The sequence below is a fragment of the Ovis aries genome, chromosome 9 (assembly GCF_016772045.2).
Source record: "Ovis aries strain OAR_USU_Benz2616 breed Rambouillet chromosome 9, ARS-UI_Ramb_v3.0, whole genome shotgun sequence".
NCBI lineage: Eukaryota > Metazoa > Chordata > Mammalia > Artiodactyla > Bovidae > Ovis > Ovis aries.
The window spans coordinates 46423921-46451260 of record NC_056062.1 but is presented as its reverse complement, the minus strand read 5'-3'; the positions used below and the strand labels follow the sequence as shown (position 1 = coordinate 46451260).

At 40.9% G+C, this 27340-nt stretch overlaps 2 protein-coding genes across 8 annotated transcripts in view; one reads left to right on the top strand and one right to left on the bottom strand.

Annotated features, from left to right (window-relative positions):
* SLCO5A1 (solute carrier organic anion transporter family member 5A1) overlaps positions 1 to 12139 on the top strand; it is a 159614-nt gene extending 147475 nt beyond the window's left edge. For both annotated transcript variants that reach the window (XM_027973030.3, XM_027973028.3), the window contains 3 exons: positions 658 to 899; positions 3244 to 3308; positions 5540 to 12139. In XM_027973030.3, the coding sequence (XP_027828831.1) occupies positions 658 to 899; positions 3244 to 3308; positions 5540 to 5997 (765 nt within the window). In that variant the 3' untranslated portion in view covers positions 5998 to 12139. The remainder of the gene's footprint in view (positions 1 to 657; positions 900 to 3243; positions 3309 to 5539) is intronic.
* A 6317-nt stretch (positions 12140 to 18456) lies between these two features.
* SULF1 (sulfatase 1) overlaps positions 18457 to 27340 on the bottom strand; it is a 191653-nt gene continuing 182769 nt past the window's right edge. For all 6 annotated transcript variants that reach the window (XM_060393763.1, XM_042254290.2, XM_027973027.2 and 3 more), the window contains one exon: positions 18457 to 20743. In XM_060393763.1, the coding sequence (XP_060249746.1) occupies positions 20713 to 20743 (31 nt within the window). In that variant the 3' untranslated portion in view covers positions 18457 to 20712. The remainder of the gene's footprint in view (positions 20744 to 27340) is intronic.

Below are 27340 nucleotides of genomic sequence, written 5' to 3'. Positions count from 1 at the left end.
TCAGACTCTTTGCAACTCCATGGACTGTAGCCCGCCAGACTCCTCTGTCCCTGGGATTTTCCAGGCAAGAATACCAGAGTGGGTTGCCATTTCCTACTCCAGGGGGTCTTCCCAACCCAGGGGTTGAACCTCGGTCTCCTGCACTGGCAGATGGGTTCTTTTCCACCTTGCCACCTGGGAAGCCCTTATGGAACATGACTAGTATAGAATTGAGTATTGGAGGCTTCTGATCAAAGTTTAAACAACCCTGAGCAGCAGATTTTGATGTACATGAATAGTATAGAATTGAGTATTGGAGGCTTCTGATCAAAGTTTAAACAACAGCCCTCAGCAGCAGATTTTGATGTTGTTAGATGCACTTTTTGAATCCTTACTGTTAAAATGAGGAAGATATTTTCTTCTCTTTTTTCTTTTTTGAGCTGTGCTGCACAACCTGTGGGACCTCAGTTCCCTGATCAGGGATTGAACTCAGGCTGCGACAGTGAAAGCCTGGAATCTTAACCACTAGGCCACCAGGGAACTCCCAGCAGATACTTTCAATGAACTATTCTGCATATTTTTAAATGCTAGAATGATTTTAGAGCCTTTTAACTCTGACTGTTCGTATGCTGTATTTTGCTTTTGATCGGCATCCAACTGATCTTTATTACCACTTAGATGCGGAACTACACAGAATGCACCTGTGTCCAGAGCCGCCAGGTGATCACGCCACCCACAGTGGGACAGCGCAGCCAGCTCCGCGTGGTTATCGTCAAGACGTACCTCAATGAGAACGGCTACGCTGTGTCTGGGAAGTGTAAACGGTCCTGTAACACCCTCATCCCATTCTTAGTTTTTCTGTTCATAGTGACCTTCATCACAGCATGTGCCCAACCGTCAGCCATCATAGTAACACTCAGGTGAGGATGGTGTTCAACGTCTAGGTTGGGTTATACACTCAGAATTGCCAGAATTTTTATCCCAGACTGGGGACTGATGTGGTAAAGTGGTGATGAGAGCAAAATGAGATTGTGCAGGAAAGTGCTGAGACATTTACCTGGTGAACTTAAGAGAAGGGAGTTTTCCCATGTCAGGAAGGGAAAGGGAGATGGTAACATTTCATTGAGCATCCCAGATGGCTCAGTGGTGAAGAATCTGCCTGCCAGTGCAGGAGACATGGGTTCGATCCCTGGGTCAGGCAGATCCCCTGGAGAAGGAGATGGCATCCCACTCTGGTATTCTTGCCTGAGAAATCCCATGGACGGAGGAGCCTGGTGGGTTGTAGTCCATGGGGTAACAACAGTCAGTCATGATTTAGCAATTAAACAACGGCAGCATTTCATACTCCAGAACTTTTTTTATTTAGATGAATTATATCCCCATAGTTCAGTGAAACTTTTTCTGGATGCCTTTGGTTCCTGAAGTCTCTACTGAAAGGTTCAAGTTCAGGAGCTGAAAGCTATGACTGTATTAGCTACAAGAAGCCTGGCCTGAGAGGAGGTGACAAGTCATTTGGTGAAGTCACTAAATTGTACATATGCCTCAGAATATTATCTCTGACCTTGTAGGTAGTTAATACCTCCAGGATCAGTGACCGTTGTTGCTGGGCTTGCAATTCCAAATGCTTATTTCATTAATTTCACTATCATATAACATTTTGGCATTGAATCAAGGAAAGGACAGACTAGAAAATGTAATTTTAAGTTGTTCATGCCGTGCTTTCTTTGCAGTATTTTTTTTTATGCTTGATTGGTATTTATTTATAATCTTGAATAACCAGAATGTGCTTCAAAATAAGTTTAACTGTCTGTATATGCATTAATCACATCTTTGCAGTATTATATATCCCGTTTTGTGTGTGTGTGTGTTTACTTCTGAGAGAGAACGTGGAGGTTTCCTTAATGGAGGCCCTATTTAAAATGTTGACACCAACACATTCAAATCAGAGTGTTGGTGTTTGAGGTAAAGATGGCCATAGGCAAAGGAAGGGAGTGGACAGTGTGGTGAAGAGATGAAAGCATGGCCACAGCAGCTTTAGGGGGACTGGGATGCAGGGGGATGAAGGAAGGAGGGGTGCCAGTCTCCAGTCTCCCTTTTGTGCCCTTCCTGGGCTCCTTGGTAACCCAGGATGCTGGCTTCTGGTGGGATGCATCTGCTGAGATGTCTTTCTTAGCAGGAAGGTTGGGCTCCTTGCCTGTCAGTTCTGCATAGTCTGGCTTCCCTTCTATGGGATGCTGAGTTAGATGTTGCTCAGCTTATGAGTTCCTTGATGGCAAGATAACAAATGGTACCCAGGAGTCCCACTGGTCCCATTGGTTTGGGACCAATACTCAGATCCTCAGTCAGCAGATACTTATAGAGTAACAACAGTGTGTACCACACTGGGGAAATTGCTTTGAAAAAATAAAGAAATTAGGGGAAAAGATGACAAGCACACTGGTCCTCGAGAATTTCACATTGCATACTGAGAACCCCATGTGTATGGGCTAGAAAGGATGAAGTACTTCATCGTGAAAACAATGGGAATCATTGCTAATCTAATACTTTGAACTTTAATTCTACAAGAGATGTTAAATAACCAGAAAAGAGGTGCCTGTTTAACAATGTTTAAACATGGCAGATCATCAGTTGTCTTCTAACCCAAAACTTCAGAAAAGGAGCCATTTAATCTTTGCTAATTACAAAATCAATAGACTCCAATCATCCTGCCATGTGGGATTTACTTGAAACTTAAGTTTTAGGAAAAGAAGAAAAAATGAGGTGACGGGGAAGGATTCATTCTGTTTCTAACTTTAGAACTTATTTCCAATACATTTTGGGCCTGTTAGAAAAAAAACTTTCTTCTCTATATTTTTCCTTGAGAAATTATAGAAGTAAATTTCAGTGTGCCATTCTGGAAAGTGCAGGCAAACAGAAAAAGAATACAATAGTTAGGATTATCAATTTTTTTTTTAAAAGTTGATTTTGCAAGCTCAGAGCTGCTTCTGTACTTTCAGCCTGAACCTTTGTCCTTCCACCTGTTATTTACACAAAAAGTGGAGTTAATCAGAGTTCTTTGGAGTCTTCACTGGGTAGACCTTTATTCAGTGATTTAGCGATAAGCAGTCTTGTTCAACTATTGTTAGTAACTTCTAGTGAAATCAATATTTTGGCCCATTATCTATGTGGTCCCTGGCCCTGCAGCTAAGCAGTCCTAATGTCATAGGACTTGACATTCATTTTCTTGAGGCCCTTGTTCTAAAATATTTCTTTCCCTTTTTGTAGGTCTGTAAAAGATGAAGAGAGGCCTTTTGCCCTGGGAATGCAGTTTGTTTTATTGAGAACACTTGGTATGTTCCTAAATTTCCCACAGTGCCTTTTAGTTCCTCTTTGCAGATGCCAAAGTTTCACTGTGCTTTAAAAATGTCAAGTCAGATCATTTGTTACTAGCTAGGAGTTTACACGTTAGTGGGCAGGCGCAACTTCCTCATTTTCTGATTTGAACCAAAAGCTGACCAACTCTGTCACTGATGAAACAAAACAAAACTGACTTTTGATCAGTTTCTCTTTCACTCTGAGTATGCACTTGGACTAAATTCCCCAGAGTTTTGTACAGTAAGAAATCTTGAACCAAGAAACTGTTGTGGGCTTATAGTCCTGGTGTTTCTGTCCTTTTTGTGACTTTGTAACTTGAAAATGATGGGAATTAGTGCTTACTTTGTGTGTATGTGTGTCCGAAAATTTCAGTTCCTTATTTCTTTCTAGTAATTGTACTGGACTGGGTAAAGAGTATGCTGATCAGATTTTCTGAGGAAAAGAAATAAAAAATTCTAAATGGAAAAAAAGATGTCCAAATTGATACACAGGGACTAAGCTTTACTTAGTGGGTCAGTGGTAAAGAATCTACCTGCCAATGCAGGAAACACGAGTTTGATCCCTGGGTCGGGAGGATCCCCTGGAGGAGGAAATGGCAACCCACTCCAGTATTCTTGCCTGGAAAATTCCATGGACAGAGGAGCCTGGTGGGCTGCCGTCCATGGGGTTGCAAAGAGTCAAACGTGACAGCGACTAAACAGCAGCAAGATTTCGTATTAATAGAGAAGCTTGTTAGCCCTGTGTCAATGTGTTAAGTCACAGAGTTTATTTGGACTCGAAGAACATCCTTCTGACTTCTACAAACATTGCGTCACCTGTGATGTCTTGGGACAGTGACTGGGGAGCAGTGTGTGAAGTGCTCCATTACCTTGACTGACTTCAGTATATTTTTATATGACTTCCTCATTGTCACGCATATAGTTTTCTTTCTTAACGGGCTGTCTGTCACTTCTTCCTTCAGCTGTTATTTTCCTCAGTAATCAGTATCATCATCCACAGGACAAAAAACATTTTTTTAAAATTCAAACTGCTTGTTTCAATTTTGAAGGGTGAAACATTTTAAACATTTAAAAATCATCTGACCCTTGGCAACAGGAATCCTCTCTGGTATTCCTGTTTTGTCTTCTGTGGTGGTTGACGGCCCAGACCAAGAGTGAGGACTTGTCAGTGGGCATCATAGGCTTCCAGTGCCATGAATTGAGTGGCTTATTTGTTTTTACATTTCAGATTTTCATCTGACTTTTTTGAGGGGAAGGTGCCATGCCACGTGGCTTTCAAGATCTGAGTTCCTGGGCCAGGAACTGAACCCAGGGCTATGACAGTGAAAATGCAGAGTCCTAACCCCTGGACAGGCAGGGAACTCCCCTCCCTAATTACATTTTTATCAGTGTAAATTTTTATGTCTAAAAATATATTATTGCTCTTGTTTTAACTTAATAAAATCTTTTGTAAAGTTCTTTTTTTTAGCTTTTTATTTTATATTGGAGTATAGTTGATTAACAAGGTTGTGTTAGTTTCAGGTGTATAGCAAAGTAATTCAGTTACGAATATACATGCATCTGTTCTTTTTAGAGAAGGCGATGGCAGCCCACTCCAGTACTCTTGCCTAGAAAATCCCATGGACGGAGGAGCCTGGTAGGCTGCAGTCCATGGGCTCGCTGACGGTCGGACAAAACTGAGCAACTTCACTTTCACGCATTGGAGAAGGAAATGGCAACCCACTCCAGTGTTCTTGCCTGGAAAATCCCAGGGACGGGGGAGCCTGGTGGGCTGCCGTCTATGGGGTCGCAGAGAGTCGTACATGACTGAAGTGACTTGGCAGCATTCTTTAAAAAATTTTTTTTCCAAGTTAGGTTGTTATCTAATATTAAGCAGACATAAAAATGTGTTCTTGCTTTTTAGACATGATGTATCATAATATATCTAATAAGTAATACTTATAAAATGAACATCACAAAATGTCTAAAAACCAAAGCACATTCTGACTGAGCTGTGACGTGAAAGATTTAAAGTAGTAGAGAACATGTCTATAATAAGAATATTATGACAAGATGTGATGTATATTTACAAAAAGACAAGTAACACAGAAAAACCACTCCTCTCAACTGATTTTAGAGTAAACAGGCATCCTGTTAATTTACAAATCTGTTTCCTCTTATAAGATGTGCTAACATTTTTTTCTTTTTCTTTTCCCCTACCACTCTAGCATACATTCCGACTCCAATTTACTTTGGAGCAGTTATTGACACCACCTGCATGCTCTGGCAACAGGAATGTGGAGTGCAAGGCTCTTGCTGGGAGTACAATGTCACGTCATTTCGTTTCGTCTATTTTGGTTTAGCAGCCGGCCTCAAATTTGTCGGCTTTATATTTATTTTTCTGGCCTGGTACTCCATTAAATACAAGGAGGAGGAACTGCAGAGGCAGAGGTGGAGAGAGTTCCCTCTGAGCACTGTGAGCGAGACCGTGGGCCGCCCCGACAGTGCCAATAAGGCTGCCCGGACTAGATCTTGTCCCGCTTTCAGCACCCAGGGAGAATTCCATGAAGAGACTGCTCTGCAAAAAGGGATCCAGTACACAGCACAGACCTATCCGGGGCCATTCCCAGAAGCAATAAGTTCCTCCCCAGACCTGGGGCTGGAAGAAAGCCCTGCGGCCATGTAGCCTCCCTCCTAAAGCTTGAAAATGGAAGACTTTGGTTTTGTTGGTTGAGTTGAATATGGCGACTTGAGAAACACCCGTGCCTTCTTTTCTTTCTTTTTTTAACCTCTAAAGACACAATCCTCAAACCAACAAAACTCACTATACACAGCCACTGTTGATTGAGGGCTGGATACCTCAACAAGAATGAGCCTTTCCTCCTTCTCTCCAAGGAGGAGTTTAGATACATTTGTTACCGTTTCTGAGATGTTAATTTGATGCTCATGCTCTGATATGGTAGAAGGCTGGGTGCGTGGTTAACAAAATCTTGGGAAGTGTAATGGCAGTGCATATCGTTAGCATACTCTCCAAACAAGGGTGAGCTTGACCGTGACTTTGCATTTACAAATCAAGGTTTTTAGATATGAACAACTACTGTGAGTTCTGCTACAAAGCACAAATGAATTTGCCTCAACTATGCAATTTGATTGGAAAATATAAGTGCAGCATGTTACTTTTGCTTTCAGAGACTAAAGCAGATAGTTTTTTTGAAAAGAAGAAGCTAAACTTTCCCTAAAGTACTGTTCATAGCTTTTTAAGCCATAGCAGAATTAAAAATCAGGTAGAACTTCTTAAATGCTTCACCAGAACCATTAGCATGGCATGAGAAAGGGAACAGCTACTTTGTTTCATAAGACACATTCTCTTTTAGTCTGTCTGTCCCACTATAAAGGAAGCTGCTGAGTCTTGAACCTGAGAGCTTGGATATAAACTATTTTCATAAGGAGTCTTTCATAAGGGACTTTAACACTTGTGTGCTAAACAATATGGCTAGAAACTGTCATTTGAGATGCATAATAAGAAAAGAAACTGATGGCTTTCTCATCCAAAGAAAATTGCTGCAGAAATTCTTTAGCTTTTAAGGGCCCATGTAAGGGTTGTTGAGAATTGTAACCTTGACACTCAAAAAGAGTTGGGAAAAAGAAATCCCACAGGAGTAAGATTGAGTCTCACCTGATCATTTTAGTTATATACCTGGAAGCACTAGCAGGTCTGTAGTTTTCTTTTTTATGTGCAGAAAATTGCTGTGGTTGTTGTGAAAATGGAGTCATTTAATCAGGAAAGCTGTACTTGTGGCATGAAATCCATGTTGAACGAAGGAGGGAGATCTGTGAGCCAGATCTTGGTGATGATCCTAAGTAAGGTTGAAAATTATTTAAAGTAAACTAGCCTGTCATACTGAATCCTACCTTATCAGAGTTAGAACCATTTTATACCTCCCTTTTTTTTTTTTTTTAATATATTTTTTTTTTTTTTAATACCTCCCTTTAGTTTCTTTCTATTGTAACTTTCCTGACGGGATTTTGTGAGAGGATTTTTCTGTTCCTAAATGCACTTGGGGTTCAACAGCCACCATCCTTTTCAGTACCTCTCAGCACATCACTTTGATTTGGATCCACATAGAATGTTTTCTGTGTGGTTCTGAAGGTAGGTGCCTCCTGATAGCACTATAAACTGATGTAAGTTAACCTGTGGAATTTGGCTGCTCAGAAAAAGAATTATGACAACTCAGACTTAGGAGGGACTGTAATGTACAAATATCAGTATGACGGAGAACTGTTTCTGCCAATGAGCCTAGGCTTATGTGAGGCTGATTTGGGAAATGATTTTCTTGTCTTATTGACACTCTTCAGTAGAAGGAATGTGATTGACCCATGATTCCTGGCTTTTTGCTTTCTATCCATGGGTGCATGGGTGGAGTTGTGTGAATATTCCTGGTTCAAGATTGTTTTCTTCTGTAACTTAGGAATGGTGTTGGTCAAATGGTTCTCTTGGTTGCAGGCAGTTTATGGAAAGGTTCTCTAGAGGGTGGAGTTGGCAGTTAGACTAAATAATGTATACAGGGTGGAGCTGGCAGTCCTGGGTGACAAGGACTTACTTAGGGCAGACTTGTTTGGCTAAGTCATAAGAAGCACCATTGCCTGTAATTACACTGTGTCTGTCAAACTTTGGTCAACTTGGTGTATTTTGAAGATCTTCAGAGAATATTGCTTTATGTCTTTGAGTCTACTCTGGGGCCTTTGTGATCCCCTTCACCCTTTGTGGGAGATCTTTGATCCTTTAGAAGAGAAAGTTTCTTATTGGGTTGGAGCAAAACATAGGTAGATTGGGAAGAGATGTGGTTATCTTCTAAATTTTCCTCTGATTGTTAAAAAACTGCATTGAGAGAATTTGGTAAGGTTGGCACTTCTTCTTCTTCTTCTTTTTTTTTTGTGGCTAAGATTGTGTGTTTCAACACTCTTAGAATTTCTCTCTTCCTGTTATCACATTTTGAAAAAGGAGCACTGCCCTTAGAAATCTATGATCAGAAATGATGGTATCAGAAATCAGGTATAAATAGAGATCCCTCCCTGTCTTTACCTTGAAGATTCATTCAGTTCAGCCATCACTGAGTGTCATTTCCTTATCAGAAGCTATTTTACCCAATTACCATCTGCCAATCTATGAAATCCTTTGGGTTGATTAGGTCAACCCAAATTCAAAGAAATTGGCCTGAACTGTGCACCACGATGTTAATGTTGTACTTCCTCAAATATCTGGTTCTTGTAAGTAGCAGGTATATCATTACCGTGTTGCTGGTAAAAGTGAAATAAGCAGTAAAAATATGGGAGACTGATGTTTTGGAATATGTACCAATTAAGAGTTGTCCCCAAAGCACTTTGGGTTCAGGTGGCATCATTTGGAATATTAAGTAGTTAACTAAAGTGACTATTTGCTAAATGACACCATTTGATTGTATATACAAGGTCCTCATATGCTTGATAATAAATTGGTCATGTTACTTTAGAGTCACCACTCCTAATATAAGTTTAATTGACACTCTCCGTGAGCTTAGGCTTCTAATTACTTGGGTTTTTTTTGGAAAGGTCACCTGGTTCTTTTAAAAATTCTGTAGTTTAAAGTATTATTTGGCCTTAATATGCAAATAGAATATCCTTGAGTCTAGCCGATTAATTTAGAAACCCCAGGCGGTAGAGTGGGCAGTTGGCACACATCATTTTGGTTGTCTTCTTTAGCTTGACATCTTTATCCTTTGTAGGTGGATTTAATTCTTGAAAACAGTTAAGAACTAGGGTGGGGAAAAGAAAGGAGCAGCAGAGAGGAAGCGAATGAGCAGTCGTTGAGTGTTGGCTATTGGCAGGGCGTTTTTATCAAGCACATAATATGTAGCATGCATTTTAATCCTCTTAATAACTTTGCAAGATAGCTATTTTTTATTGTTCTTCTAAAACACAGGTCATGAACACTGAGGCTCATAGAGGTCAAGTGATTTGTTTAGGATTATACATAGTGGCCAAGTCAGGGTTTGGATGCTCATTTCTTGTTGTGCACTTCTTATACTACGTAATACTTACAGTAATTTTGGTTAACATAGGTAAGATGTGACTATAAGATAGTGAGGTGAAGCATTTCATATTTTGATGTGTTACTATTTCTGAAGAGTAGAGAAGTTATAATTTCCTTGTGTAAAATAGACAAAAATCTGTAGGAAACATCAAAATGGAAAGTTTTGATTTTCAAGGTAAATTTACATTTGTTTAGCTAAGTCTTATATTCACAATTGTTTGCCCTAACTTACCTCAAGTATTTATTTCTAGTTCCTATTTATTGTAGAACAAAACCAATTTTAGTGTTAACATTGCATCTCAGTAGTGTCTGAAATGAACCATTATGAGGAAAGGTGGTTCAGAGTTTTGAATCTGAGTTTTGGGGATTTCAAGTGTATGTTCTTTTTTGTCCCCTCCTCTTTCAGAATGTTAACATTTCTATTAGTTTTTTAAAATGACTAGCTTTTAAGTTTCTTAATACAAGTTTAAAATGAACATACACAAAGTGTTACTTGTTAAGTGAACAGATACAAAATGTTATATGTTATGAACCAAACCACAACCCAGTTGTTACTGATTGTTACCCTTAGTAGCTACAGGAACAAATGGGCGCATGCGCCTAGAAATGTCAGCCATCGAAGCAGGGGCTTACCTGGAGGAGGTAATGGTAGTCCTGCCTTTTCACCAACCACCAAGACAATTCTCCCTGAGCCTGCATTTCTGTCTGGCATTCTTTGGTGGACTTGGAGCCAAAAAGTTTCTTCTTGGAGCCTGTTTTGTATCAAATACAGGTGCACCGAAGAGAAACTTCATAGTTTGCTTGGACCTGAAGCGTTTGGAGATTCTCTAGTTGTGCTTGAGCAGGAACCTAGGGTGGTAGCCAAATATAGTATGCTTTTGTGTTCACTTAAAGCATCCTGAATGACACCGAAATGTGATCAGAGCTAGTGATAAATAGGTGCGTCTGTGTGTGCTTTGTCACTTCAGTTGTGTCCGACTCTTTGTGACCCCCTGGACTGCAGCCCGCCAGGCTCCTCTGTCCATGGGATTTTCCAGATGAGAATACTGGAGTGGGTTGCCATGCCCTCCTCCAGGGGCTCTTCCCGACCCAGGGATCGAGCTTGCATCTCTTAGGTCTCCTGCATTGGCGTTTTTTTTTTTTTTTTTTTTTTAACCACTAGCGCCACCTGGGCAGCCCCAGAATACTGAGTATTCTAAGTAGCAGGTAGATATCAAAATACTGCATAATCCAGGATTGTTTAGGATGCAGGCTCGCTATTCCTTTTATACGGATGGGTGGAGATCCTTTACACACACATAACTGCATTTCCTCTTTCATAGTTTGGAAGGGAGTGCCATGGCTGGCAAGGCAACATTTCTGGCCTCGTGCGCTTTATCTTTTCTATCTTCTCCGCTTTCCTTACCTTCTAGTATGCTGCTGGCTGTGTCTGTCCCAGACTTCTTGCCACATTGGAATCAGATCTGCATATGTTTGAAGAGGTTATTTTAAGCACTTCATTTTTACTCAGCCCTAGGAAGGGTCATCGTGCTAAGTCGCTTCAGTCATGACTGACTCTGTGCAACCTTATGGACTGTAGCCTGCCAGGCTCCTCCGTTCATGGGATTCTCCAGGCAAGAATACTGGGGTTGCCATGCCCTCCTCCAGGGGTTGTTCCCAGCCCAGGGATCGAACCCATGTCTCTTATGTCTCATGCGTTGGCAGGCGAGTTCTTTACCACTCGCGCCAGCTGGGAAGCCAGCTATGATGTAAACCCTCCCTGGGTATTTGCTTTTGAAACATTAAAAAATAAATGCCTCGGTGCTAGAAGTATTTGATGATGCATGCTCACTACAAAAATGCACCACTGACTTGACAGTATTTCACTGATAAGGGGCTGCATGTGCTTTGCTTTTAGAAATCTGGAGAGCTTCTCAGAAAATAAGCATTCATTACTCTCATTACCACAGTTAATTCATGAACTTAACGCTGCAAAATAGAAGAGTGTAAGGAGGATTACTTTTTTAATGGAAAACTCAGTGCTTTTGATATTTATTTTAGCAAGGATAATCAGATGCTAAAAATAATTTCAGAGAGAGGGGAAAAATATTTCAGATAATCTTTTCTTATTTCTTCTCCCCCAAAACCTTACACACATGTAAGGTGTTTTTATAATATTGAGATTTTGAAGGTGTTGTCTTTATCTGGTATTCTACTATAACATACTGAAATTGAAGGAGAAGGTATTATTGAAAACTGAAATAATTGCAGGGATGTATTAAACCAAAGGGGTGAACAAAACAAGTTTAAAGTTTGTATGTTGAAATGAAAGATAAGGATAATGGTAAGACTTTATAGTGGGCATTTTTCTTAAAATACATACCTCTACCCTAAATATTAATTTGAAAGCATGAGATAGGCAGGTCAGCCACCGATCTTTAGTTAAAGGAAAAGTGATACTGCGTCCAATAAACTGGTGTTAGGGCCCTAGTGGTATATGTGTTCAGTGTGTGTGTTTTTGTGTATAGGGGTGTGCTTGTGATGAAAGGCTGTTTTGAGTTGTTGCATAAAGGAATTTGATTTTGTGATTTTTAAAAATGAATATTTATTTGGAGACCTCTTAAGGTAATGTAAAAGGTGTATAATTTCCTGTGTTTAATAAAATCTATTGTCAATGTACTAAGAAACATTGGTTTACAACATCTTGAATACTTGATCATTGCAAACTCAGAAAAAAAAGTTTAAAAAAAAAAAGAATAAAATGTGTGTTGGATTGAAATTTGTTTGTCTCTTAAGATTTTGGGGTTTGAAGAGATGATGTAATGATATCAATGTTTTCTCCCACTGGAAAGATACAGGGGCCTTCCCTGGTGGTCTAGTGGCTGGGACTCCATGCTCCCAGTGCAGGGCCCTAGTTCGACCCCTGGTTGGGGAAGTAGATCCTGTGTGCCACAACCAAGACTTGGTTCAGCCAAAAAAAAAAAAAAGGCATATGGATTAGAGGAGATTAAATGGGCTTCCACTTTTTCTGGAAAATGGCACAAATGAACTCCTTACTTAACTGGTAACTTTTCCTTAAAGCCAAATGTCCAATGTGTGAACTATTAGGACTATAGTTTTTAGGAACCTGTGGTAGGATATTTTCTACTGAGTCACTAAAGAGAATAATTTTAAGCATTTCATCTTTTATCTATTTAAATTCAAACAAAATTTGGTGTTACAGAACTGTGTGCCTTGAATATGGTTGGTGTTATTCAGGATAGGCTATGTTATGCTTAAATAACACGCCAATCCCCAAATCTCAGTGGTTTCATAGCACAAAATTCATTTCTCATCAATAAGACACATCTGTGTGGGTCTGTTCTAGAGTCCTTCAGGGACCCAGCCTGACAGAGGCTCCTTCATCTTGAAGTTGCACAGTTTGGAACTTTCAGAGATGGTTTTGGTTGTAGAGGCAAGGAAGAAGCATAGAGAAAGGCAAAGGGGCTTTTCTCTGTCTCAGACTGGAAGTGACACATTGTATTAGTCTGAACTATTGCTGTGTCCCTGCCTAACTGCTGGATCCTGAAAGTGTTAGAGAGCAGATAGCAGGCATTTGATGGATGTTATTCTTTGCCAGGAAGTTGACCATGATAGGTTTAAGGGTATTTCCAAAGGAGTGCAACTCATGAGTCTGTCGTTATTTAGTTGCTAAGTTGTGTCCAACTGTTTTGTGACCCCAAGGACTGTAGCCCACCAGGCTCCTCTGTCCATGGTGTTTGCTAGGCAAGAATACTGGAGTGGGTGGCCATTTACTTCTCCAGGGAATTTTCGAACCCAGTGGTCAAACCTAACATCTGCATTGCAGGTGAACTCTTTATCGCTGAGCCACCTGGGAAGCATCTCATGAGTCTAGGAATTGATAAACCAAAGGAAAGTCTCAAGCATAAAAAAGAATGATTTCCAAAGGAGTAAATATCAAAACTTGATCACCAAAGCAGTTAAAAGCTCCGTTTCCCTAGTCTCTACTGAATAACAAGCTAATCATTGCTCAGGGCGGCCAGGAGCTGGCCTGAGTCTAGAGGAAGAATTTGTGGTCAGACTCCAACCCCCACGGGGAAAAAGCACTAGATTTTGAGGGCTTATCCGAAGGGCAACAACATTTTCTAAGTGTACTGGCATCTCAAACTTTTGGGTGAGAGGCAGAAAGAGCTAAATGAGCCTTGGAAATAACAGCATGACTCATGGACTGAGACGCAAAGTGGCTATACTTAGAACCCAGCTCCGGAGCACTCAATAGGTGGGAAGCAGGACAATTGATTTCTGTTTACCACACACCTTGCACACCTAAACTGAAAGGTCACAGTGGCCCAGGATACATGGATAATTGGAGGGAGTCTGTGCTTCTGTACTGATTTCTGGGCAAAACTTTCTTTTCCTCCATGGCTTCATGTATTTAACGAAAGAGCCATTTATGCAAAGACCAAATAGTAACCCCTACCCAAATGTACCACCTTTTCTTCAATTATGTGTGTAATTTAAGCAAAAGGATTTCCCTTGAATCTCTTCTATAGCCCACACCTTCAAGGGAGAAGCAGAGCCATTCTGGATATTGCACCATTTGAAATAAACACAGGAGGAAAACAGTTTCTTTTTAAGGAATGAAGACACCAGAAATGTTTCGAATGTGACCACTCATCTTCCATGCTTCAGCCCCAGACTTGGTAAAACCTCAGCATTTTCAGAGCAGTTAAAAAGCATTCAGTTCCTTTTGGTCTTTAAAAAATTGCCCGCTGGGCAGAGACAACCTCCATAGCTTTGGTTCATGGGAGCCAAAAAACATTTCTAATTTCACAGAGTCATGGGGAAGCAAGGATATCGATATTCGGGGCTCACTCTTGATTTTAAACATCAAAGTTTGATGCAATCCCTGCTCATAATACCGATATAAATCAGTAGAAGGCTGAACTGTTCTTTGGCCTCCTGGAATGGCTAAGATCCTAGGCACTGAAGAAAGAGCAAGCCTGCCATGGATCAAGTTGTTCTAGATGTTTTCTTAGAGAAATGGTAGAGCTGCTACTTTAGAAATCAATATAAAGGGCTGCTTTGCTGAGCGTCCAGGCCCTGGGACCCAGCTGAGGTCTTTAGTTGCAATAGAGTGACATCTAATGGTCATTATGGAGAAACACAAGCTGTAATCTCTCAACCCTGCGGCTTCCCTGGCTGGACTTGGGTGGCTCTGTTGTTCCGGTGTTAAGTTGTGTCCAACTCTTTGAGACCCCATGGACTGCAGCACGCCAGCCTTCCCTGTCCTTCACTATCTCCCAGAGTTTGCTCAAACTCATGTCCATTGAGTCGGTGATGCTATCTAACCATCTTCATCTTCTGCCGCCCCCTTCTCCTCCTGCCCTCAATCCTTCCCAGCATCAGGGTCTTTTCCAGTGAGTCAACTTTTCACATTGGTTGGTGAAAAGTATTGGAGCTTTAGCTTCAGCTTCAGCATCAGTCCTTCCAATGAATATTCAGGGTTGGTTTCCTTTAGGATTGACTGGTTTGATTTCCTGGCAGCCCAAGAGACTCTCAAGAGTCTTCTCCAGCACAGAATCTGCCTGCAGTAGGAGACCTGGGTTCGATCCCTGAGTCAGGAAGTTCCCCTTGAGGAGGAAATGGCAAGCCATTCCAGTATTCTTGCCTGGGAAATCCCATGGATACACTGAGGATTCTAAGGACACAAATGCTCTGCCTTACTGGAGAACAGAGGAACCAGAAATCAAATTGCCAACATCTGCTGGATCATCAAAAAACCAACAGAGTTTCAGAAAAACATGTGCTTTATTGACTATGCCAAAACCTTTGACTGTGTGGATCATGACAAACTGTGGAAAATTCTTCAAGAGATGGGATACCAGACCACTTGATCTGTCTCCTGAGAAATCTATATGCAGGTCAAGCAGCAATAGTTAGAACTGGACATGGAACAACAGACAGGTTGTAAGTCGGGAAAGGAGTACATCAAGGCTGTATATTGTCACCCTGCTTATTTAACTTTATACAGAGTACATCATGAGAAATGCTGGGCTGGATGAAGCACAAGCTGGAATCAAGATTGCTATGAGAAATACCAATAACCTTAGATATGCAGATAACACCACCGTTATGGCAGAAAGCCAAGAAGAACTGAAGAGCCTCTTGATGAAAATGCAAGAGGAGAGTGAAGAAATTGGCTTAAAACTCAAAAAATTCAGAAAACTAAGATCATGGCATGCAGTCCTATCACTTCATGGCAAATAGATGGGGAAACAGTGGAAATAGTGACAGACTTCATTTTGGGGGGCTCCAAAATCACTGCAGATGGTGACTGCCGCCGTGAAATGTAAAGACGTTTGCTCCTTGGAAGAAAAGTTATGACCAATCTAGACAACATATTAAGAAGCAGAGACATTACTTTGCCAACAAAGGTCCATCTAGTCAAGGCTATGGTTTTTCTAGTAGTCATGTATGGATGTGAGAGTTGGACTATAAAGAAAGCTGAGTGCTGAAGAATTGATGCATTTGAACTGTGGTGTTGGAGAAGACTCTTGAGAGTCCCTTGGACTGCAAGGAGATCAATCAAGTCAATCCTAAAGGAAATCAATCCTGGCTGTTCATTGGAAGGACTGATGCTGAAGCTGAAACTCCAATACTTTGGCCACCTGATGTGAAGAACTGACTCATCTGAAAAGACCCTGATGCTGGGAAAGACTGAAGGCAGGAGTGGGAGTGAACGACAGAGGAGAGATGGTTGGATGGCATCACCGACTCTATGGACATGAGTTTGAGTAAGCTCTGGGGGTTGGTGGACAGGGAAGCCTGGCGTACTGCAATCCATGGGGGTCGCAGAGTTGGACACGACTGAGCCACTGAACTGACTGGAGAAGAGTTTGAGCAAATTCCAGGAGATAGTGAAGGACAGAGAGGCCTGGCATGTTGCAGTTCATGGGGTCACAAAAGAGTTGGACACAACTTAGCACCTGAACAACAACAACAGAGCTACCTAAGTTTAACCCAGGAACTGGAAGGGCCGAGATGTTGGAGAACTGTCCCAAGGAATTAGCACTGTCTTTCTTGGGCATGTTTTGGAAAAGCAGCCTGTCTGGTAAGTGTCTGGCATCCTTGACTCAAACCTATTTTATAGTCAAAGAAGCTGTGTTAGAGTGCTTATGTGACTCTTCCAAGCTCATGCAGAAAGTAAAAACTAGAGTTTGTGGTGAAGTTAGTCTTCTATAATTTCATGTCTGTCATTCTTTCCACTACTGACCAGATGGGGTCCCCACTGCGGCCTCTCTTTTCACGGATTTGGTGTGTGTGTTGAAATGGGGAAAGTGGACAGGGCTGGCCCTCACCTCTGCTAAATCTCTTCCTCTGCTAAATCCATGGGGAGCACACAGGTGGCCATCAGCACACTCCCCTGGGCATCAGCTTTGTCACAGACCACAGGAGACCCGCCTGCCAGCAAATCTCCAGGGGCTGTTCGAGATTTGAATAGTTTCCCTCAAGCCCTTTACTCAGAATAGCTACTTAAACAGAAGTAGAAATAGTTATTGAGCCACAGTGGAATTTCCTCCAGGATAGCAACATTTGGTTTATTCACATCTTGCAGGAAAGGAACGAGGAAGAAGGCAAAAGGATGCGTCTTTGGACAGCACTATTACCTTGGATTCTTCTCTCATGAAGTCGTGGTGTTATGGACTGGACAGTGTCCCCTCAAAATTCATATATCGAAGCCCTAATCTCCTGTGTGACTGTATCTGGAAAGAGGATTTCAAAGAGGTGAAATTAAATGAAGTCCTAACAGTGGAGCCCTGATCCAGTATGACTAGTGTTTTCATATGAAAAAGACCCCCGCCCCCGCCGGGAAATGTACACACAGAGAAAAGGACACGTGAGGATACAGAAGAAAGTGGTCCTCTGCCAGCCAAGGAGAGATGTCTCTGGCGAAACCATACCTGCCGATACCTTGGTCTTGGACTTCTAGCCTCCAGGAGTGACAAAATAAATTTCTGTTGTGTAATCCACCCAGTCTGGTTCTCTGTTATAGCAAACAGACAAAGATGGTTTTGGGTTTCCCTGGTGGTTCAGCGGTAAAGAATCCACCTGCTAATGCAGGAGACGTGGGTTCAATCCTTGGAGGAGGGCATGGCATTCCACGCCAGTATTCTTGCCCGGAGAATTCCATGGACAGAGGAGCCTGGTGGGCTACAGTCCATGTGGTCTTAAAGAGCTGGACATGATTGAAGCAACTGAGCACGCATGTACAGATGGTCTCCTTCATCATCCAGGGGTTGAACTGGCAGGTCCCAAAGTTCTTTGGTTTTTTTTCCCTTTACTATTAATGTTCTGAACTCTGGACATGTCATAGATTGTTAGCCTCTCTATCTGAAGGGGAAAAAGCTCCTCAGGAGATCTAGAACAGAAGGAGGTATGTAGAACTTGTCAATCAGAAAACTTGAGGTCTTGGAAAGTGGTGAGGAATTCACCAAATTTCGTGATCACCAAAGAATTCAAACTTCCTTCTGGGGGGAGGGGAGTGGTCTGTCCTCTTGCTTTTGAAAAACTCCATTTCTGCTACCTAAGACTGGCTACATAATTTGCAGGTTCAGTGAAAAATGGGAACATGGGGTCCCTTGTTCAAAGACTGTGAGAATTTCAAGATGGCAACAGTAGAGAATTCAGCCCAGCACTGGCCCCTTTATAGCTGCCCAGGTTGCCTGTCCAGGGAAGCCGCCCTCGACTGCCTCTGCTACACCCTTCGGGACACCAGTGAGGCGAATCCATGTTGAAATCATCAACTGGAGAATGTTCCATAACATACACTGACTTTGGATCAGTTTTCCAATAAGGATAATGTTTAATCATATACATTGAGGGATTTCCCTGGTGGCCCACTGGTTAAGGTTCTGTGCTCCCAGTGCGGGGCGCACAGGTTCGATCCCTGGTCGGGGAACTAAGATCCCACAGGCCACAAGGTGCGGTCAAAAAAAAGTGAAAAAAGAAATTATGTACATTTAGATCAGGACTCCGTTTTACCGGGATGAGTGTACCACAGAAACTTGGTTAAGTTCATTTCTCTGAAACAGGTAAAGTTTAAACTCCTTTTATTTCAAGAAATAGTGCTTCTAGACTTTCCTGAAGCCAGAATTGTTCTATAAAAGTATCACAGAATATTACACAAGATTTTAAAAAACACAATATGCTTCCTAATAACTTGAAACCTTTTTTACAAAGCACGTCATTCATGACCATAAATATGTTTCATCTGTCATTCAGCCGGTGACACACACATCTGATAAAGAGTTAATTTTAACATATGTACAGAGTCTATGATAAAGACAAAGTTATCAAAGATTCAACTCTAACATATTAGGTTTTCTTTAAAAGAGTTTACCTTAAACATGTAAAGGTAACATAACTTACCTATGCATTTGATTATCTAAAATAAAATAAAATGAAAATTACCGTTAAGCTAAAAAATACCTTCTTGGGAAGTTGGCTAGGATACTGCAAACTCTCAGTGAGGTAATAATCCTTTTGCTGGTACCGAAAAATCTAAATAGGACAAATATTTTCAAGAACACAGAATTTCAAAAGCAGTTTTCACTTATGCCTTTAAAAAAATCAGAACCTGGTGAAGGCCTTAAAAGTAACCATACAACACACATGGTGCATTTAAATTATGAAACATTCATGAGTTTGTTTTACTGAAAAAAAAAATTCCTTATATAAATTCAAAACTAGATGTATTTTCTCAACACTTAAGCTTATTAGCCAGGTCAAGAAAACAAAACAAAGATTAAAAAAAAGTCTTCAGTCCTTTTATCCTGTTAAGCAAATAATAAAAATTTAGCAGTTTTAAGCAGATGATGAACACTTTGAGGCTAGGCACAGAGAAAGCAGGCAATCTTTGTTTTGTTTATTTGTTTATTTTTACCGCCAACATCCTTAGCCATGCCTTTCTGCTAATCGATTTTAGCAAGTCGAGGTAAAACATGCATTATTTTCTGACAAACGCGTATGCTGAACAATATGTGATGATACTGTCTGTCATCCTTGGGGTCCGTTTTCCTTTATCACACTGAGAGCAAGCAGTGAGACTGTGACAAGCCTGGGGGAAAAATAAGACTAACCAAATAGACATGGCATTCCCATCTCAAAGTGCAAAAATCACGGAGTGAAAAATGAGGGCATTGAAAAATTCCAGTGGTTAAAAATGAATTGAAACCACATTACACACACAGTGGAAAACAGATTGAAATTTCACTGAGGATGTCAAGTTTCAGAAACTCAGAAAGGCACAATTCTAGCCATCTTGATGACATTTGTATACACACATCCCTAGAACTTTCAAAGGTTAATACTGTTTTAGCGCCCCCCCAAACAAACAAAACCCCACAAATGCACCTTTCTTTCTATTCTTGACAACAGTGACTTAGAAGACCAAGTCCCTAGGTGCACACTACTGACTTCCACTGCACAGGTGTACCTGGGGCAGTTTGGAATGCTGGTTGTCATGATCACTTTTATTAGTTTACTAAGAACAAATTAAAAAAAAATACTGTGTTTAGGGTAAGGTCACATGGCATCTAATCAGAGGAGAGTGGAAACGAGGCACTGCCTTCTAGACTCTGTAGGCTCCCGGCCCTGTGATTCTTCTCCACTTGGTTTGACATCCTCTCTGTGATGCTGGAGGAAACAGGCGGCCCCCTGGTGGACTCTCTGATCATCAGATCTGTGGAGTTAACATCAGGATGCGCAGAAAGCAGCAGCTGATCTTCGGAAACATCTTCCTTTGGACGACCGTCCTGGGGTCGGCCCTTCTGCTGCCTGGGTCTAGGCTGCACCAGCTCTGTCATGCCATTGCCGCTGAAATCAGTTTCAAGGTGATTGATCCCTTCATGCTCCATCCATTTGTCAGTTTTATGATTTCTCCAGTGTTCAGAATCCAAACGATGAACTTCGGGAATGTCATTGTTCCATTCAAGTTGACTGTCTGGAGTGAATGTTGGTCGGCTGGAATGCAGGGTGGGAAAGTCAGCCAGCAAGGTCAAAGGAGGCACTTCCCCAACCCTAACCGTGGGGTCTTCATCCATCTCTGCTGGGGCTGAGAGGTCAGCAGACATAGCCAGGAACCCATCACTTGGAGCACTTTTAGTCTCATTGGCTTGGTTTTGCTCATGGTGACTGTTCAGCAGTGCAAATACTCTATCTACATCCTTCAAGTAATTAGTCCAGTCAGCCAGACTAAGTCTATAGTTTTGTCTGTCCTTATAGGCGCTTCCATTCACGTATACATCCTCGGGGCCTTGCCAGTTGTCATCTGCAGTGAGACTGGGCAGATTAACCTTCCCATCCATCCCATAACTGTCCTCTGTGAAGAGAGATGAAGGTGGATCATTAGTGAGAAAACATGTCCAACCTATTGAATAAGCAACTTGCATTGTTTTTGTGGCACAAAGCAATTTGAAATAAACATGGAAAAGTATGTGTCTCTAGTAATTTGTTACAAAGGACTGGCCTTAGGTTACAGAAGTGACTGAATGAGAATGAACTTTGGAAAGAAGGCTGAACGAGGGAGGAATTCTATAACAGGCTTGGTTGGTACTGAGAATACACTGGGTATTACCTGTCAGGGGGCTTATGATTTACTCCTGGTTCTACTCAAGTCACTGATGTAACCAGGAAATCAAGTGTGTTAGTCTCTCTGAGTCTTGGTCCCTCATCTACCAAATATAGCTATGTGTTAAAACCTTTATTACATACAGAGCTGCTAGATGAATGATGTTTCAAAGTAATTAATGTAACAGAAAACACTTTGTAAGATATTTTTATTTTATTATTTTATACTCCCTGATAGTATAAAAACACATTTGAATGCAATTAAATATTTGCATCTATTTAACTTCAAATTAGATAGATGTTTCTTTTTTTTTTTCCCCCTTTGCTCTAAAAATTCTATCCTTTAAAGAAACCAGCCACTGAGTGGTTTTGCACAGCATTCAATGAACCCACCAGCTTTCTCGCTCTGATTTTTCTACATCATCAAAATGACCATAGTTCTGCAGAAAACAATGTCTTTTCCCTAGGTGTACCCAAGTACCACTTAAGAAGAGGTGGCCTAGATGAAGGCAATGAACTACCTAGAAAGCAATACAAAGAATCCTAGACTCTTCAAATCACCTGTAAGTTAAAAAAAAAAAATTAATACCAAATGCCAGTAGAGCTGTGTGTCACAGCTTGGGCACCAGCCCTGGGAAGACTATATAGAAGAGAAAAGAAGGAAGTGAGAATGGAGTCAAAGATAGACTTGAAACCATTGCTGGAAAGAATGTCAATCTGTGGTATAAAACTCTGTAGATCTTGGTAAATTGTGGTTGTGACAATGAAGAAAAGTATGAAGGGAACATGAATGGAGATGACAGTCTTGAAAGGCATTACTTTGCGGGGGAAAAAGGATACAAAGGAAGAGAGAAATGGCCTTCAAAAACTGGGTGATGAAGGAAAAAAGAGGCCAAAAGGGTGCAATTTCAGTCCTGTAATAAAAAAGAGAAACAGACAAACTGGAGGACACACAACCTCTTATAACCCCATCCCCAAATAATAATGCGATAAAAAGTAAAAAAAAAAAAAAAAGTATGCTTGGGTACACTGACAGAAAAGGATCTTCTTAAACTAGACATCTTGGAAATACTTGAAGTCCCTGAAATTAATAAAAGCAGTCTAAATGTAAACAAAATTATTACAAAGGAACACAGAAAATAAGCATAAAAAGTCTACCATCTTATGAAAAAGCCCCTGCCAAAATAAACCCGAAAGTGAAGAAAACCACAACATAACACTGTGAAGTAAATGAAATCTCCAATCAAGTATCCCAGGATGTGAAAGCCACCTTAGATCAAACAGTAGAGTCTGAACCAAGGATCGGATATCCAGCCAACCTCTCCTTTAAGTGTCAAGGCTACAGGAAAAAATTTTCAAACATGAAAGAATGTAAAGAATATGGGACACATCAGGTTATCTTGAACAGTCTCCTAGAGGGTGAGTTTCATTCAATCAAGAAATCACTGAGGAAACGTCAGCAAAAGGATGGGTGGTGAGCATTTAACACATTTATCAGATCCAGGAGTGAAACAAAATTGATAAGGCAAAGAACAGAAAAAGGACATATCTAATTAATAAATACTGATATAAATAAAAACCCTGGTTCTTGAAAAAAAAAAAAGGATCCAAACAGTAACTAGCTTACCTAATTATGAAAAAAGGGACTGATTTAAAATAGACAAAATAGAAAATGACAAGGGAGAAATAATGATTGAAATATACAAAATTTAAAAAGTAAACAAGTACTCTGCAGACATCAAAGCAAATCAATGGAAAAAACCTAGATGAAACAGATAATTGTCTAGGAAAACATGTTTTATTGAAATTGATCCAATAGAGGTAGAAAGTTTAAACAGAACAAGTCCCAAAGAAGAAAAATAAAGGTTTATTACCTTTATATAATTATATGTTTATAAAAACTACTTAAGAACTTTCTATCAGTGTTATAAGAACTACGCTACAAAGAAGCTTCCCCGGCGGATCAGCAGTAAAGAATCCGCCTGCCAATGCAGGAGACACAGGTTCAATCTCTGGGTTGGGAAGATCCCCTGGAGGCGGACATGGCAACCTACTCTAGTATTCTTGCCTGGAGAATTCTACGGACAGAGGAGCCTGGTAGGCTACAGTCCATCGGGTTGCAGAGAGTTGGACATGACTTAGCGACTAAAACAGCAAGCAACAAAGAAGCAACAGGTCACTATAGTTTCACAGGAGAATTTTACTAAGCCTTCAAGGAAAAGAACATCTCAATGCTATACTAACTGTTCCAGAGCACAGAAGATCAAAGAAAACTTTGAAGCTCTTTCTACGAAGCAAGTCTAACCTTGTTTGCTGTGGCAGGCAGAAGAGTGTACTCACCTTTCAAAGATGTCCACATCCTAATCCCCAGAGACTAGGTATTGTTGCCTTACATGCAAAAGGGACTATACAAATTCAAACTGAGTTATGGATTCTGAGGTGAGAAGGTTATCCTAGCATAGCCAGGTGGGGCCAATGTCATCCTGAAGATCCTTTTTAGGAAAAGGAGGGCAAGCGAGTCAGAGGAAATGTGACCTTGGAAGCAAAGAGGTGTGTATGTTGGGAGGGGAACAGGTAGGTGTTGAGACTTGAAGACGCTGAATTTTCAACTTTGAAGATAGAGGAAAGGGCCGTGAACAAGGAATCCAGGCAGCTTCTAGAAACTGGAAAAGGCAAGGAAATGGACTCTTCTCTAGAGGCCCTAGAAGGAACACAGTGATTTTAGCCCAGTAAACCATTTCAGCCTTCTCTAACTTCTAGAAATGTCAGAGAATATGTTTGTGTTGCTTTAAGGCATGGGGTAGGTATCACTTGATGGCATGGTGGTAAAGAATCTGCCTGCAAAGCAGAGATGCTGGTTTGACCCCTGGGTCAGGAAGATCCCCTGGAGAAAGAAATGGCAACCCACTCCAGTATTCTTGCCTGGGAAATCCCATGGACAGAGGAGCCTGGCAGGCTGCAGTACATGAGGTCGCAAAGAATCTGACACAACTTAGCAACTAAACAACAACAGGCATGGGGTATCATGAGTTATGCCAGTAATAGGAAACCAATACCGAAAAAGATAACATAGCATAAACACAAAGACAGTTTCAGACCGAATCATTTATAAGATGACACAAAAATCCTAAATAAAATATTAGTGACAAGAATTCAATGTTATATTAAGAAAATAACACATGATAGTCTAGCAAAATTTATTCCACAAATGGAAGGTTAGTTGGTCTACTCTTAGCAAATCTATTAATCTAACATATCATATTAGATCTAAAGAGAAAAATTATCTCCGTATCTCCATAAACGCTGAAAAGGTTTTTGACAACCTCAACATGCTTTAAATACTAAAGACACTAAAAAATACTGAAACGAATTGATGGCTATTTCCCTAACATAACAAAAACATATATATCTTAGTCCTAAAGCTTGCTTCTCATTTCACTTCATGGACAAATCCTGCAATTACTTTCACTAAGAACAGGGACAAGGTAACATTGTACTGAAAATATTAGCTTATTCAATTAGACAAATCAAAGAGACACATAAATGGGAAAACAAGCAAAGCTATCTCTGCAAATGTTTGACAGTATACCTGGGAAATTGAAGAGGATACATGGCAAAGCTGACGGAAAAAAATTTTTAAAGGTAGCAGGTAGTAAAATTAATGTACAGAAACCAATAGCCCTCATATACATAAACCATTATCAAGTAGATGTTTTAATGGTGGATGAAAACTTTATGTAGTAACAAAAAACATAAGGTGGTTATAAATACACTTATCAAGAAATGTGCAAAACCTTTAAGAAAATACCTGTTAAAAGCTCTTGAAAGACCCATAAATATAAAGACCCATAAATATACTTGACCAAATGGAAAAATGTCCTTTGTTTGACAGAGCATCACAAAGATATAAATTCTTTTCAATAATCAATATTTTATAATAACTATAAATAGTTATAACTTCTAAAAACTGTGAATCACTATAAAGTACACCTGTAACTTATGTAATATTGCACATCAACTATATTTCGATTAAAATAAAATAACTCTTCCTGACAATTCTCTCAGAAACCAGATAGAAAAATGGTCAAAGGCAGAACCAGATAATCTACAAAATAAGCCAAATTTGCAGTTAGTGTGAGTTAACAATTCTGAAATTCCTCTCTGTGTACCGCAGCATTTAGATAATGACTGAATCCACTGAGGATAACAGGAACTGGGTTCCAGGGCCACTTGTCCCCCAACGGCAAACCTCACAGCGCCACCCAGTGGCCCTGGCCCTGACTCACACTCTAACAGCCCTAACGCAGGTCCCCTTCATTGTCTTAGGAAGCCAACCTCACCTCCAGACCCTTTAACTTCAAACCCTGGTCTTGACTCATCTCTTGGTTGAGTGCCTTAAAGAGAAAAGTCCAACCATACTAGCAAGGCAGCTTGAAAAGAAAATGGAGCCCTGAGATGTGACCGAGAGAAGAAAGCGTTCTTAGGGCAACACAGAAAGTTAGTCGCTCAGTCGTGTCTCCTTGAGAATCCATGGACTGTAGCCCGCCAGCCCCTCTTTCCATGGGATTCTCCAGGCAAGAATACTGGAGTGGGTTGCCATTTCCTTCTCCAGGGGATCTTCCCGACTTACGGATTGAACCCAGGTCTCCTGCACTGACAGGCAGATTCTTTACTGTCTGAGCCACCAGGGAAGCTCAGGACAACATGGAGCACGGCAGTAAAGGCTACATTTTTTCCTTTTGCTCTCAAGAGATTCCGGTGGTTCAGAGAACACATTTGTGTGCTAAACTCTGGGTTGTCAGTGAGTGATGATGGAGATGGTGCTGGCTCTGACAAGATCTCTTTTGGGGTTTCTTATAAAATACAGTAGCATTCTTCTACCATTTACTATCCCCTTTCACATACCACTTTCTTCATGTGAATTTTTTCACCCCCATATTATTATACCTGACTGGTAATACCCATCATTCCCAGGGCTTGCTATATGTCAGGCCTTGTTCTCAGTTTCTGACTAGCAAGACTGGGATTTGAACCCAAGGCAGGCTGGCTTCAGCATCCGTGCTCTAACCACAATACTGCACAGCCTGTAACACATGGCTATGTCACCCATAATTGTCTGCAAGGCATGCACTGTTGCCACAGGGACAAGTGAATCAAAATGAGCAAAAGGCGTTCCTTAAAAGACTGAAAGTAGAGCTACCATATAATCTAGCAATCCCACTTTTGGGCATATATCCAGAGAAAAGTTTAATTTGAAAAAAGAAACGCACCCCAATGTTCACAGCAACACTATTCACAATAACCACGACATGGAAGTGATGGAAGTGTATACAGAGGAATGGATAAAGAAGATGTACATATATAGAATAGAATATTAGTCGTAAAAAAGAATGAAATAACGTCACTTGCAGCAACATGGATGGACCTAGAGATTATCATACCAAGTGAAATAAAGCAGAGAAAGTCAAATATCGTACGACATCACTTATATGTGGAATCTAAAAAAGGGTTAGGGTTAGGGATATCACTTACATGTGGAATCTAATAACAATAAACTTATTTACAAAGCAGAAACAGACTCACAGATATAGAAAACAAAGTTATGGTTACCAAGGAGGAAAGAGAAAGGGGAGGATAAATTAGGAGTATGGGATTAACAGATATCTAAATAATATAATGGCAACCCACTCCAGTGTTCTTGCCTGGAGAATCCCAGGGATGGGAGAGCCTGGTGGGCTGCCGTCTATGGAGTCGCACAGAGTCGGACACGACTGAAGCGACTTAGCAGCAGCAGCAGCATATAATATAATATAATATAATACAGATACAACAAAGTCCTACTGTATAGCACAGGGAACTATATTCAATATCTTATAATAACCTATAATAGGAAATAATCTGAAAAAGAACTGATGTGACATGAAACATAGCATATAGCATAGCGTGTGTGCTCAGCTGTGTCCAACTCTTTGTGACCCCATGGACTGAAGCCTGTCAGGCTCCTCTGTCTATGGGATCTTCCCGGAGTGGGTACCATTTCCTTCTCCAAGATATATGTATAAAACTGAATTGCTTTGCTGTACACCAGAAACTAATACAACATTGTAAACCAACTATACTTCAAGAAAATGAAAAAGTCAACTTGTAAAAAAAGAAAAGCAAAAGCAATGTGAACAGGAGGGATGGTTGCTGAGGGTGGGCACCACGTGGCCTGCTGGCCTGCAGGGCGCGGACAGAAGGGTCAGGAAGCAGCCGTGCCAGCGTCAGGCTGCCAAGAACTGACCGTCTGGCCCATGCAGCCGTGGACACACACCATGCCTGCCGGAGAAGCTCGTCAAAGGTCAGCAGC